General features: G+C 41.3%; 1 protein-coding gene across 6 annotated transcripts in view; it reads left to right on the top strand.

Moving 5' to 3' along the window:
* EIF4ENIF1 (eukaryotic translation initiation factor 4E nuclear import factor 1) overlaps window positions 1–14,621 on the top strand; it is a 20,861-nt gene extending 6,240 nt beyond the window's left edge. For 2 of the 6 annotated variants that reach the window (XM_088065016.1, XM_014253919.2), the window contains exons 6-19: window positions 541–742; window positions 1,891–2,066; window positions 3,568–3,703; window positions 4,041–4,220; window positions 6,122–6,351; window positions 7,240–7,311; window positions 7,682–7,865; window positions 8,315–8,394; window positions 8,765–8,904; window positions 9,088–9,172; window positions 10,234–10,366; window positions 11,481–11,825; window positions 12,074–12,238; window positions 12,749–14,621. In XM_088065016.1, coding sequence (XP_087921142.1) covers window positions 541–742; window positions 1,891–2,066; window positions 3,568–3,703; window positions 4,041–4,220; window positions 6,122–6,351; window positions 7,240–7,311; window positions 7,682–7,865; window positions 8,315–8,394; window positions 8,765–8,904; window positions 9,088–9,172; window positions 10,234–10,366; window positions 11,481–11,825; window positions 12,074–12,238; window positions 12,749–12,975 — 2,355 coding nt within the window. In that variant the 3' untranslated portion in view covers window positions 12,976–14,621. The remainder of the gene's footprint in view (window positions 1–540; window positions 743–1,890; window positions 2,067–3,567; window positions 3,704–4,040; window positions 4,221–6,121; window positions 6,352–7,239; window positions 7,312–7,681; window positions 7,866–8,314; window positions 8,395–8,764; window positions 8,905–9,087; window positions 9,173–10,233; window positions 10,367–11,480; window positions 11,826–12,073; window positions 12,239–12,748) is intronic. The other 4 variants (XM_014253920.2, XM_014253922.2, XM_088065013.1 and 1 more) reach the window with 4 other exon arrangements.

Genomic DNA, 14,621 nt, shown 5'->3' with positions numbered 1-14,621 from the left:
GTTAAGTGTTCTGTGCAAGCAGGCCCTTTGTTATTAGGGTGTGAAGGGTGAGCACCTGGTGCTTCAAAACTTGTTTACATTCCTGCAGAGAGCTCCGCAGGGATGCATGTAGTGCTGTTTATCAGACAAACCCTGCCTGTGGGCTGACTTTTACTAGCAAGAGATTCAAAAGTCTAGTAGTTTATTTGTAGTTCTAGACCTGGCAGTTGTCAGCAAGCATTGTCTTTAACCTCAGCAAATGGGAGCTTTCCATGCTTTTAGGCTTTTTTTAATACTTTTTTTAAAAAAAAAAAAACTAACTGCTAACTCTCTTTTAGGTTGTAAAACTGAGTTTATAGAAGCATTTGCAGATCAATAGCTTTTGGTGTAATGAATCAGAAATTGAGCTGTGAAGCTTAAAATTTAAAAGCTTACAGAGTGTACAGGGAGGTTGTATACACATTTAAAAATACCCAGAATTGGTGTGAAGGGTGGAAGTTGGGGAAGAATCTTATGAGGCAACATTTTATTAATGCTACTGTTTTTAATATTCCCCTTCAGAGGGAATTTGGTGACAGCAAACGTGTCTTTGGGGAGCGAAGAAGGAATGATTCCTACACTGAAGAGGAACCTGAGTGGTTCTCTGCTGGCCCTACGAGTCAGTCTGAAACCATTGAGCTCACAGGCTTTGATGATAAGATTTTGGAGGAAGATCACAAAGGGAGAAAACGTACGAGGCGACGCACAGCCTCACTGAAAGAAGGTAAGGACAAATTTCATGAGAGCTCTGCTTGTCTGCTAGAGGCAGCTTGCTGGGTGTAGAGGTGACTTACAGATACAGACAAGTGTAAATGAAAACCTTTATCTTAAACTTGCATAGGTTTTGGTCATCCTGAAGCACAAAATGTAAAGCCTGTAATGTATTTGTAATCTGAAAGATCAAATAGGTGATAAATTTTTTTTTCCAAAGAGAGGCAGGATTGAGAGGCTGGGAAAAAATCTTCTATGGATGTTGAATTGTATCAGAAGTTGATAGGTTATTCTAAAGGTCTTATTCATTTCTGTATCCTGCTGGGTGCTGAAGGTTCTGTTTAAATTAAGCTAGTGCTCTGAGGTACTTGAAATATTTTTTTTTCCTTATGGTAATACTAACATTAGTTAGATCTGTATATTAGATCCTCCCCCTGATCTGGGCATGCAGCTGCCAGTAACCTAGCTTTAAACTCAATTAGGAGACTTGAATTTGTGTGCAGTCATTGGATTATTACAAAAAAAAAAAGTTGCAGCATGGCAAGAGAAGTTGACTTTTTAATGTTAGAAATTCTGCAGGTGGACAATGTAACTGGATTGTAGTGCAGTTCCAAGCCCAGGAGTTTGTAGCTATGTAGCCACTACACCATGTAACAACTTTTTTGCAGCGCCCTGTGCAAGCTTGCTGAGGGGTCTTTACAGTAAGAAGTACCTTGCTCCTGATGGAGGAGGAGAAGCAGTATATTTGTCATATGTTGACTATTAAGAACCCACGTCAGAGAAGGCAGGAGCTGCCCAAGGGTTCTTGATGGAAAACCAGCAGCAGCTGTTGACTTTCTGCAACAGCTGTATGTGCTTGGTGTGGCATAACAGCCCAGGCTGATCAGGATGCAGTTGTTTGTGGGCAGTTCAGTGGCTATTCTTTATCTTTTTGAGTTGGATAGTCTTACCAGATTAGAAGTTCTCTGCTAGGACTTGTAGTGGGTGCTATTTTCTCTTGCAGGAGCCAGCACAGTGTAACTGATAAAGTATCATCTGGGGGCTGGGTTCCTTTGGGCCTGTGATTCTAATCCCTGGGCAAGTGCATTAGCTGTCAGGTACTGTTCCCACAGGAAATAGTCACGTTCAGTGATTCAGCAGTCGCTTAACTTTCTTTTTAAGGCATAGAATGTAATGGTGGAGTGGCAGAAGAGGATGAAGTGCAAACTGTCCTTGCCAATGAAACTCCAGCCGATCAGGAAGTTCCTAGAGAAGCTGTTTTACAAGAACCAGCCCCAGGAGAGTTTGACTTCAATGAGTTCTTCAACTTGGATAAAAGTGTTCCTGGCCTGGCTTCAGTGAGTTTTTTGGGTTTTAAGACTGGGTATATTCATGAGAAGCATTTTTGCTGCAGCTCATTCTTTGAAAGCTAAAACTTCTTGCTTTGTGGAAGCTCCTTTATGAGATGTGTAAGATGAATTTGCAGATATTTAGCTTTGGAGTGTTCAGATGTTTCTGCCAAAGTGTTCATCCTGGGCCTGGCTCCATCTCCAGTGTAAATTGAGGCAGACTAGCAGGCTATTTTTCCTTTATTTTGGTCACTTCTTGAAGGCTCAAAATTGGCATTCTGAATGGATCTTCTTTGGAATTATTAATGATATGTTGAGAAGATTCACTGTACAAATTTAGTTTAGCTTAAGACAACCTTTTCTAAGTCTGGGAATTGCAGCAAACTGATCTGCACAGACTTTCTGGCAAGCAGTGAGCCTGGAGATACTAGTGGTAATGTGCCTGAAAGGATGTGTGTCTGAAAGGGTTTGAATCTTTATTACTTAAACCTTTAAGAGGTTAATTAATTTTTTAGAGCTATTACTCCTGTGTTGGATAAACACAGCCCACCAACTCAGTCAAAAGTCAAAAATTGTGTTCTGACTGCAAACAAACAGACCTGACATGGTTTAGAGATGTTGATGTTTAAAAGAAAATGGACTTCTGACCTAATCTTTAGTGTGGACAAGCTGCTTGCATTAGAAAAGAGCTATCATATGGTGCCAGTAATTTGACAAATACATGGAGATTTCGTTCTCCCTATAGAACATGTAAATTGTTTCTTTAGACTTGATAATCTGATTTTCAGCATGCGTGCAAGATGGTGACTGCTTTCAAAAGCAGGGAGTTCACAAGTGAAAATACCTGCTGATGAAACAGATGGGCAGATGTTAGAACTTGTCATAAAAGTGAGTTTCTTTGTACCGGTGTTATGTCTGTGACGAGTGTTATCATAGGTTTGTACATTTCTTGTCTTAATTCTTCTAATATGTAAGAGTCAAACAATCAAAACCAAATGGAGCAATATTATTTTTTTCTCTGTTGTAAATAGTGTTGAATGCTCCTTGTTTCAGAAAAAACAATTTTTCTGAGAGGAAGAAGCTGTTCTTTTTGTCTAAAAGAAAAAATGCTGCCTGAAACTGCATCTGTGCCTATTGAGCCAGGCTTTAACTGGGTACTGTTTTGTAGGATAGGAGAAGCTTTAATTTGAGTTACATTTTTATAATGCACTGGTTTTTAAATACTTGGGGTTCTTTTGACACTTCTACTTTAAAATGGTGTAGTTAAATGGTCTTTGGGTGCTCCGATTGTGCTTTTTCAGTTAGTTTTACTGTGAGTAAATATTTGGTGTCAGAGATGTGCATGGATTATGTTAACTGACTGCAGGAAAAAAGCAGATCAAAGCCTTGAAACTCTGGGAGCAGCATCTAATTGTCTGTAGCAAGAGAATCCTTCTTGCATAGTAAAGCTTCTCAGAGATGTTGCAGATCTTGCTTATGTTAAGATTTCTTTCTTTTTTCCCTCCCTTAGATGATAGAGGATGTGCTGGGGGAAGGTGCAGTGTCTGCCAGCAGGTTCAGCAGGTGGTTTTCTAATCCCAGTCGTTCTGGAAGTCGGTCAAGCAGCTTGAGATCTACCCCTCATGAGGAGCTGGAGAGGCTAGCAGGTAAGGCTTCAGGACAGTGCAGGGCAAGGTAGCCTCCTTCCACATTCTTTCTTACTCATTCAATAAGAAGTTGGCAGATAAGGCTTTAGGACAGTGAATTCTCCCACAGTTTAAGCACTTGGCATTCTTTTGGAAGCTCTTAGAGTAAGCAGCTCTAAGTTCTTTTATAATGAATGTTCTTGTCAATGCTTCCTGATGACTTTTCAGCTGATCTTGGGCAGGGGGTATAAGGCATAACTTTGCAGTGGCATTTTGAAGTTGGTTGCCAGTGTATGTTCATCTTGAGCCATTGGGTTGGTAAACTGATGTCGTAGTGCTCCTGGTTTTGCTGTTTCAGGTCTAGAGCAAGCCATTCTCTCCCCTGGCCAGAACTCTGGAAACTACTTTGCTCCTATTCCATTGGAAGACCACTCTGAAAACAAAGTGGACATCCTAGAAATGCTACAGAAAGCCAAAGTGGACTTAAAACCTCTTCTCTCAAGTCTTTCAGCCAACAAGGAAAAGCTTAGAGAGAGCAGTAAGTGCCTCTTCAGCTATTGTCAAGTTCTTGTGATGCAGTATCTCCCAGCAAGAGGCTTGGTATTCTGGAAACCTCAACTGCCAAATCCAGGAGTAGGCAGTGTTACAGATTTACTTACAATACTGAAAACTCAATATTCAGCAGCTCTCAATTGTGTCAATATCATCACTGACTCTTTTCATCCTAATCAAAGGACGACATCAGGACTTTATCAGACTGCTTTAGTGGCCAGAAACAATTATAAGATGATGCAAGTCTTGATCTGAGTTTCCAGCTTTGTGTATTGCATTTGCATAAGTTTTTTCATACTGGTGACTGGTAATATCAGCTCTGAAACTGTGGCATTTAAGCTCTGGCTTTACCAAAAACTGACAGTGTAAGTCATCCTTGACAGTGTCTATAATGGATCACATTGATCCATTAAGTGTCAGTATCTAAGAAGTTTAACAGTGGCTTGAGTATGTGGAGGTTTTTTAAATTTATTTTTGTTTTCCTCTCAAGGATGCCTCCAGCTTAGGGATTTGCATGTCTGGGCCCATAGCATGCATGGAATGGACAAAAATGCATGTGTTTTGTGAAATCTTGATGTGTAATTCCAAACTGGTTTCTCTTTGGCAAGCAGCATGTATTGCCATGTAAACTGGCATGAAGAAAAAGTGATGGCCTTCTGATTAGTGTGAAGCAGCTAGGAAGGAAAGCATCTAAGCACTGCAAATATTCTTAAGCATCTAGTCTGGGAGTAGGGAGTGTTGGCTAGCATGTGAAGAACTTCCTTAATTTCACTTTAAAAAGACTTGTAGTTCTATTTCTGTTCTGTTTAGTCTGACTTTCCTACTAAAAACTTGATTTCAACTTTGATCCTCACAAACCAAGGATGAAGGAACAAAAATCTGTGGGGAAGCTTCCATTCACTCAAAAGTACCTGATGTGGGGCTCTGCATTCCCATAAAATGCTGTACAGCTCTTCAAGTGTTGTGGAGTTTTCAGGTCAATTCCTCTCCACCTACATCATGTTTCCTCATGTTCCATGCTGCATGTGTGCATCATTATTTCTTTTCTCCACATTCTTGCCCAAATTTCCAGTAAATCTTATTTCTTTGGGCCAACATCTGCAACCCATGGCATGCTTCTGTCTCTTCTTCCTTTTCTTTTAAGGTGTCATACCTTGTGATGTGTGTTAGCTGGTCCATAAAGCATGTTTAGCCTTTATGTCAGGCACCAGTAGGAGTTTATTTATGTGTGGATATATATATATGCATATACAGGAAAAAAGTACTGCTAAGAGCACTGAACCTTATGCTGGTTATGCCAGTGAAATCTTTCTATAAGAGGCTTTAATTTCTGAGCAAAAAATCTCCTTCAAACTTTATACACACTGAGCTTTAGTGTGTAACTGAGTGTCTAAAGTATTTAGGTTTTCCAGGTATGTATTCTTTGTACTTATGATAGCTTCAGAAATTTGACATGGCTTGCACTGTGGCTGTAAAACCATCTGGTCTCTTGGAGTGTAAGATAAATTAAACTTTCCTAATTGAAAAATAACCAACTCAATTGTCACATGAACATTCTCTGTTAAATGCAGGCAAAGTTGTAAGATGTAGTAACAATGTTTCTTGCAGGATAAATGAAAGAGTGAGAATTTAGTAGCTGAAGCCTAAACAGGTTTTTGTGGAGTCTTACATGGCAGTAGTTGTGCGTGTGAGTTCTCTGAATTTGGATATATTAGAATGTTAGTCTAAACACAGGTCAGTCATGGTTTGACAGATAGTATCAGTATCAAGAAATGAGTTTTTGGCTGTTCCTAGTTTTGAAACAATTTCTATTCAACACCTGCACAAGAATTATTAGCTCACTTGAGACAGAACTTGGTTTACCAGTATTTCTTCTGTATTTCTCAGCACATTCAGGAGTTGTACTTTCAGTGGAGGAAGTTGAAGCTGGGCTAAAAGGTCTGAAAGTGGATCAGGAGGGGAAAATTGCCACTCCCTTTATGGCTGAGCAAATGGAAGAAGCCCTAAATGTCAGTGGCTCCAGACAGATGAAGAAGGATGGGGACATGACTGCGTTTAACAAACTCGTCAGCAGCATGAAGGCAAGCGGGACTCTGCCTTCACAGCCCAAAGTCAACGTAAGTAGCAGCCAGTGGCTCTGGTGAGCTGTGTTAACAGGGGGTGACAGCCCACTTCTCCTGAAGCCCAGATGTTTTTAGTGACCTCTTTTTAGTAGAGTTATGTCAGTGAACAATCTATTATTTTACACTTGACTTTTAACATCACTTGTACTAAGATGAAACTAAAGTGAATACTTGTTATAATACTTGTTAAACAACAGATGATAGTAAGGGTTAGACTGCAAGGACTGTAGGATGAAATTTCATCTTGCCACTAACTGCCTAAACAGGATGCTTGACCCAGAAGCTGTTAATAAATATTTCTGGCACCAGAAGATACTTCTAACAACTGAGTAGGTCTAAAGCATGTGCTTTTCCTGCCAAACTATGTCCAAGGACTTTTAGACTCATCCTACTTCAGTAAAAGATAGTGAAGAATGTAAATTTGCTCTGTGAAGAATTTGCCCATTGATCTCAGACTTAAATCAAGACTTTTGCTTCTGGGTTGTCTCTTTACATTAATGTGCAATTTTGATGTGCAGAAGAATTATATCTTAAATAATTTATTTAGCATACAAACACTTTTCAGTTTGTACGTATTTTCAGTTAACCAATGGGTCAGTGTTCCATTTCCAGTTTACACAATTACATAAATCCATATAATTGACCCAAACTTGAATGAGACACAGTGAGCTACCTGTATGCAATCTAGCACAGGGCATTTTTCTTAGATAGGGGAGATCTGTGAGCCAGCTCAGCCCTTAACTTTGCTGAAATTTGATTTGACTGAGGCATAAACTAGTGTTCTGACAGAGCAGGTGAAATTATTTCTGTCAGTGAGACAAATGCAGATAGTCTCTTAATGAGCTTGGTTGTATCTAATTTACAGTGTTTTCATTTTCTTAGCAGAGCCTTGAAAGCCACTTAATGTCACCTCCAGAGATGTCAGGCCAGCCTCTATCAAAGAATATTCTGCAGGTATTCTTACTGGGGGAAGGGAAGTTCTTAAAAGCATATCCCCAGTGGGAAAACAAAAATTATTTGAAAATAAGGCATTTAAGGCAATTATGGGATCAGTAGTCAGACAAGATACTATGGAGAAGAAAGAGCCAGGGACTAGATCAGTTTACCTAAAAATTTATCTTGTTATGTAATTTCCTGTAATGACAGTTTGAAAACTAAAATCTTGCTGAGTGCCTAATTCTGGGCAAACCAGGATTGGTGTATCTGATTGCACCAGTCCCCCTTGTCTCTAAATTGCTATAAATAGGGCAGCCTGTAGTGTAGTAAAATGAGCTTGTTTCATGTAAATTGGTCATATTTTGAATGTTCTTTCTTGACTTCTTAGGAACTTCTTGGTCCACCCATTACCAGACCTGCTTCATCGAATGTCTTAAGTGGCCTGATAGGTGGTTTGGAGCCTGCAGCCTCTCTGCTGACACAAAGAGCCCCATCTCCCCCCATTCCACCCGTGTTCCCAACACGAGCTGCTTCTGCAGATTACCTGCGCCACAGAATATCTTCACCCATTGGTGAGCCTGGTTACAAAGTGGGTGTTTATTACTTGAGGGTTTTTTAAGGCTGCTTTACAGAACTACAAAAGCTTCCTGGCACTAGGTGGGCAACTAGGGCAGTGTCTGCCTTTTGAGTGCAAAGTGCCCTTTCACTTACTAGTCTTTAATGTTAAATTTGTCACCCAGACCTCACAGTGAGTTCTGGTGTGGAATAATGTGCTCAGCTACTGGGTAAGAATAACTTTCAAGGACTACTTGGCCATTTGTATTACAAAACACAACCAGCAGCCTCCTTTGCAGCTCTCCAGCTCTGTGACAAGGAAGAGATATAGTTCTGTGTGGATTTAAGGGGTGAGCTGAGAGTCTTCACAAGGAATTCTTAATTCATGTGGCATTATTTTACTTTTGGATATGTATTGAAAGAAACTGTTATTACTTCTAAAATACGACTGTTAAATATTCTTTAGGTTTTGGACAAGGTTCTCAGCAATTGCTTGGTGATCCATTTCCAGGTGTCAGGAAGCCCATGAGCCCAGTTGCTGCACAGGTTAGAAGACATGCTTTTTGCTTAATGTATTTGCATCTCTTTGTGTTCTGTGGTCTAGAACTAACTTGTGGAAACTCCTAGCTGTTGCATCCAGATGTTTGTGTTTCCTTAAGCATCCTGAGTGTGAGGATGCAGTCTCATTTAGTACAGTCTCAAAACCTTATTGCAATTTGGCCCATCTTGGGCCCATCTTGGAGTACTTCAAATACAAGATTTTTTGAAACTTTTATTGCCTGTTAATAAAACAGAGACTGTTGGTGGGTAAATGTTGGTAAAGACATCAGTAGCTATAGCAGTCAATCTTCAGTATCTTAAAGCCCATCCAAATATAGGCTTTGACTTGTGTGTTTTTTATGTAACTCTGCCTCAGATGAGTCCCCTGGAGATCCAGCAGGCTGCATTGGAGGGCCTGGCGCTTCCACATGACTTGGCCATACATGCAGCAAATTTCTATCAGCATGGCTTTGGTAAACCACAAATGGACAAAAGCAGAGATGGCTACAGAAACAGGTGAGCACCTGACTGCAAAATTTAAGGGGTATGGTGTTAACTGATTTTTAATGTGAATATTGTCTTTGTGAATATTGTCTAGATATTAGCACTAGTCACTCTGCGTTGTACTGGTTCTTGGCAGTGCTGCCTTTGATTCTGTGCCAAGAGCAGAGCCTCTTCTGACTCCCTGTCCCTTCACAGGCAGCAGCGAGTGACTAAATCCCCTGCACCAGGACACAGAGGGAATGCATCTTCTCCAGCCCCTGCTGCATCCATTACCAGCATGGTCAGTACCTCATGTTCAGTGGTTGTAGGGAGAGCTGTAAAAGTGTCTGCATTAACCAGACAATAACAATATAAATATAGCAATGGAAATCGATGGGAGAAAGGGAGGCCATTGGGTTAATCATACTCATGTTGCATCTCTGGCCACGTGATGCAGGAATGAGTTTCCCTTCGTGCTTACTGAATGTCTTCACCTTGGAAAAGAGCCTTTTCTGACCACTGTCTTACCTAAAACTGAAGAAATACCATTAATGTTACCTTGACCTCATCTTCTGAAACCAAATGAAGGCGATTATGAAAACTCAAGCCATTGTATTTTGGTGCTTAAATTTTCAGAAGACAAGTGCTGAAAGCCATGAGATGCTTCAGAGAACACTGGTGTTTGGGTATGAAATGTTTGACCTAGGTGTCTGTGGGTTGGAAATAATGCCTAGGAGCTTCAGGGGTCACTTTCAAAATGAGTAAAATCTCAAAGCCAGGCTGTTGCCTCTCTGCCTTCAGTACTGTGTAGAATGCAGTTTTCATCTAAATTTTCCAATTAATCAGTCAACTTGCAGCTCAGGACATAGACTATGACCTGCCAAATGAAACAAGTTTATATTCCAAATGAGTGACTCCTGCAGGTGCTATGGAACTTTGAATGGGGGAAAACCCCAATGAGGCAATGAGTTCTCTACAGAACATCAGCCCTGAGTTAATGCAGATGAAGCAGCTCTGTAGGAATTCCCGTGGAGCTGCTCTTCTAAACTAATAGCAAAGAGGAAACAGCTGTAACTTACACTACAGTTCAGCTACTTTGTTTGAAGCTTGTTAAGGTACATTTAACTGAGAACAGCTGCAGATTTTAATATTGGACTTGCAAAAAAGCTAAAGAGAAATGCTTAAACTACAGAATAAAGCTGTGAAATTAGAAGCGAAGTAGAATCACGGGCACACACCAGCTGATTCAAAAGAGATTTAAATGGAAAGGATGTGCTAGAATTGGTGTCTACCCACAACAGACATCGTGGCCTGGATAATGAGCAGTGGGTGAGGCATGGCTTCTTACTGTGTTCTCTGCAGCTGTCTCCTTCCTTCACACCTACCTCGGTGATTCGCAAGATGTACGAGAGCAAGGAGAAAAGCAAAGATGATCCAGTTTCTGGGAAAATGAAAATCAGTGATGTTAAAGATGAAAATCAGAGACCAAATGAAGGTATTGTAATGGCTTTAAAATACCACAAACAAAAGGGATTTGGAATAGATTGTCTCAGCATCCAGGCTACATTTAGACATTCCTGATCCATGGAGATGAGGGTGTAGAAGTGAGGGAGCATATGGGAGGATGGGCCAGAGCTGTGGAGGGGATACACTTCCAAGTGCACTCTTCCAGTAGTGCTGGGGCTTAATCTCTGTTTCCTATCAATTTCTGAGCAGTACTAAGAGGGCTGGACCATAACTGTTTGCAGCTTTTCTTGATGAGCAAGCACAGTGACAGTAATGCTTCCATAGCTCTCTACACCAGTAATTGAAAACTTAGAGTTGTCTTGAGACAGTTGAACAGTCACAGCTGAGACCAGTTAAGCTCCTAAGTGTAGCAGATCAGGGAAGCATTTTGATCACCCAAACTGATGTGAGAGGCTATGAAAAGGAAATGCTCAACACCAGTTGGCTGACCCAGTCAGACTGACATGGCCAATGGCCATGGCATTGTGCTTCAGTGCTGGTAGCTGCAGAGGCAGCTTGCAGTTCAACTGAAATACCTCCAGTGTAGTAGTTGATGCCAAGGTACTTTAGGCCTTGTCCAAGTCATCTGGATGGTCTGTGGAAATAGCTTCTGGAGGTGCTTTAGTGTTCCAAATCTTGCTAAGCAGATGTCAGATGTAGAGAAGGCTGCTGTTAACCCCCAAACACAGCTAAACTGAAAAAACACCTTTGGCCAGACTTCTGGCACAACTCCAACTTACTATCTTATTTAGGGAGGATCTCTTGTACCTCCTATCACCTTTGGCACTGACTCATCCATGCTGCCAGTTCAAAATTCATAAGAAAAAGAAAAAAATAAGAATTAAAAGTGGACAAGGAGTTCCTGCTGATTCTGATCTAATTTAAGTTTCCTGTAAAGGGATTTCTGTGGAACATATTCCTTCTCATTACTCTTTTGAAATAATTTGGCCAGAAGCATCCAAAAAAAAGATGCTTACTATTAAATATACATGACTACAGTTCAGCTAGTTCTGGAATCTAACTATCAAATCCAATCATTAAGCTTTAATTTTCATTAGGTGCAATCTCTAGCTGTGGAGTGTAATAGCTGTATTCAATTCTAGCTACAGATAACCTACTGTCTAGTTCTGTGGAGAATGCAGATCAAGGAACTTTGCCCACCTTAGGTACCAAACTACCTGCACTGCAACGCTCTGCATGTTCCACACCTCTTACCCAAGCAAATCGTTGCACCAAAGAGCAAGACTACAGGCCCAAATCAGCTGGTAGGAAGACTCCTACAATGGCCTCCCCAGTACCAGGAGGCCCTTTTCTTCGTCCTGTTCATCAAGTACCCCTTGTTCCCCATGTACCACTTGTACGACCTGCTCATCAACTGCACCCAGGATTGGTCCAGAGAATGATGGCACAGGGGGTCCATCCGCAACATCTTCCTCTGCTGCAAGCAGGTAATCCATACGTTTTTTCCTGTTCATGCACGTTCTCTTTGAGATTTGCTTTGTATTAGGAGCAGCACAAACTGATACTACTGGTAGTCTTTAATATTTCAGAACTTACCTTTAAAATCAGACAATAAATTCCAGCCCATCTAAATGCATATGTTTTGTTTTACATTAAATGTTTTACATGTAAATGTTTACATTTACATGTTCCTTATGCTTATCAGGTAAGAAGTTTCCTTGCTCATGTTCAACAGGTATGCTTCCTCCTGGAGTGGACCTGTCTCACTTGCAGGGAATATCTGCTCCCATCCTTGGCCAGCCTTTTTATCCACTACCAACAGCAAGCCATCACATCTTAAATCCACGCTCGGGGACACCTTTGCAGCTCGCCATGATGCAACAGCAGCTACAACGATCAGGTAGGCTAAAGCAGACAGCAGGAGTGGGAGCTCTAGAAAACTATTTTCTGGGCTGTTGAGTTGCTAGCAGGAAGCTACTTTAATTTAGTTATTCATGATCACTAACCTTGTGTGGGTCTTAAGCGGTTTGGGCCACTGCAGGCTGTTGTGCCAGAACAAAGTCCAAGTGAAGTGTTTGGTTTCAGAACATGTGTTGCTACTGACAGATCTGACTCTTGCAGCATGTGTGCAGGCTTTCAGCCTTCCTGGGCCACAGGCCACCCACCTTCTCCAGGGAAATGCTATTTGATCCTGGTCTTCCCTTCAAACCTGTGTGATACCGTGTCCGGAACTGGCAGTGTCAGGCCATTTATGGGAGTACTAATGAAAATAAACACGTGGTACCTGGACTTCCTGGGGCTCATAGAATGAATAAAAACCACATTCAGCTCACATGCCTTATCAGGTGATAGCTCGAGGGCAAATCTGTGCTGGGTATTATTCCGCCTCTAATAGCTTTACATTTCACAGGCTCTGGAGCACAGGGATCACCTGCTGGTGCACAAACAGCCCCTCAAAACGTGCTGCCCCGGACTGGATTATCTCATGGGCACACACAGCTTGACCATCGCCCCAGCCAGAGAAGTGGCTCTCCCATTGGCCTTGCAAAATGGTTTGGTTCAGATGTCTTGCAGCAGCCTCTTCCATCCATGCCATCCAAAGTCATCAGTGTAGATGAACTGGAATACCGGCAGTGAACAGTGACCACTGGGTGGAACACTTGTGATTCTTTAGACTGGATGAAAATGTCCATAGTCAGGACTTCACCTCTGTTTGTTTTTTTGGGGCTTTTATTTTTAGCACTCTGTGCAAAATTTCCTTTTGAGAGACTAAAGCACATGGCACCTGTCCTGGTCTCATGTCTGCATCAAGACTAAAGGATCCATTATGGCTTGGATAGTGAAGCCTGAAGAAATTTAGATGCACGACAAAGCCAGTTTAAATCCTGGAAGTGTCTATTTTTTTTGTTTGTTTTTGTAAGATATGTGAATGAAGTGCTGATATTCTCTAGTGTAGAGGTAGCAGCTATGGATTCCTTCTGCAGAAAACTACATGTATAGACCCTTCTGTACAGACTTGTGTATAAACAATCTTTTGTACATACACACCTAGAATAGCCTTTTTGAATCTATACAGCTGTACATAAGAGTAGCTGATAGCAGTTGAGCTTTAGTTGTGCCTATGGTTTGGACCTTTCTCCATTGTACGTGTGGGACTTTCTTTAAGATTAAAGTTGCATATCCTAAGTGTGAGTGAACAGGATGAAGTTGCTTTGCCTTTTCTTGCTGCTCATCTCCTCTAGGTCTCCCTCTCACATTTTTCTGTCATGTACTGTGCACTCAGTGTAGCCAAAGTGTCAAAGTAAAAGCCCACATCTTGCTGTCTATGTAACAAAGGTCTGATTCCCTGTGACTCTTGCCACCAAATGAGAGAATTGCTTAGTCTTTGAAAGCCTTGAGGATGGGACCTGGTGCAGTCATGATAAAGCCAGATCTTCAGTCTGTAGGTACCTACTGGTCGTTGCTCTTTCAAGAGGGCTGGTGCTGGTCCTTGTTTAAATACAGTATTTTCCTTGTTTTAATCTTTCAAGCCAGTTACTAAAGGTCATCAAAATGGAGCCTTGGAATCCTCACCCTTCAACTCCTCAGTCATAGCTGTGGATATTCTGTACTGCCTTCAGTGCTGTTCATAGAAGGGAGTCCCAAGAACTGTCCTCAATCTAGTGTGCATCTGGTGATGCCATTACTGTGAAACTTGCCTTTGGAGTCTTGTTCTGTGGCTTGAAAGGGGGAGGATGGGGTAGTTTTGTGATCTTACTGTGTATATTTGGTTTTAAAATACTATGTTCCTTTTAAGCCTGTTTCACTTCCCTGAACAGTTAAATGTTCTCTTCCATCCTTCTGCATGGTTCCTCACTTCACTTCCTCACTTGTATTGAGTCTTGTACTGCTGTCATGTCCTCTACCTAGCTTAGGCCATTGTGCTCTTTTAAGAGGTGAAAGTAAAACCAGAATTCTCACAGACTTGCTCTTTCTTAGGTCTCACTGAAAGCAAAACCAGCAGCAGGAAAAAAAAAATACTATCACTTGTCTGTATTATAACCCTTGCCAGCGTGCTGTGGTGGGTTTGTTTCAGTCCAGCAGAGACAGTGTTGTATGGAAATAGCAAGCTGAAATCTCCAATGTGGAAGCTGTTGGAGGTCACCCATACTTCTAGTGGTTGTTCCCAAAACAATCCCTGTAAAACATGCAATCACCAGCTTGTCCTTGTAAGATTGTTTTCATACTTTTTTAACTTGACACTTTCCCAGTAACATTCTGTAAATAAAGTTGATTCTACCAGC

This window comes from Pseudopodoces humilis, chromosome 20 (genome assembly GCF_049639895.1).
Source record: "Pseudopodoces humilis isolate 2021_Gansu_Grassland_sample_001 chromosome 20, ASM4963989v1, whole genome shotgun sequence".
Classification (NCBI taxonomy): domain Eukaryota; kingdom Metazoa; phylum Chordata; class Aves; order Passeriformes; family Paridae; genus Pseudopodoces; species Pseudopodoces humilis.
The sequence above is the reverse complement of the archived record's forward strand: the minus strand, read 5'-3'. Positions and strand labels throughout refer to the sequence as shown.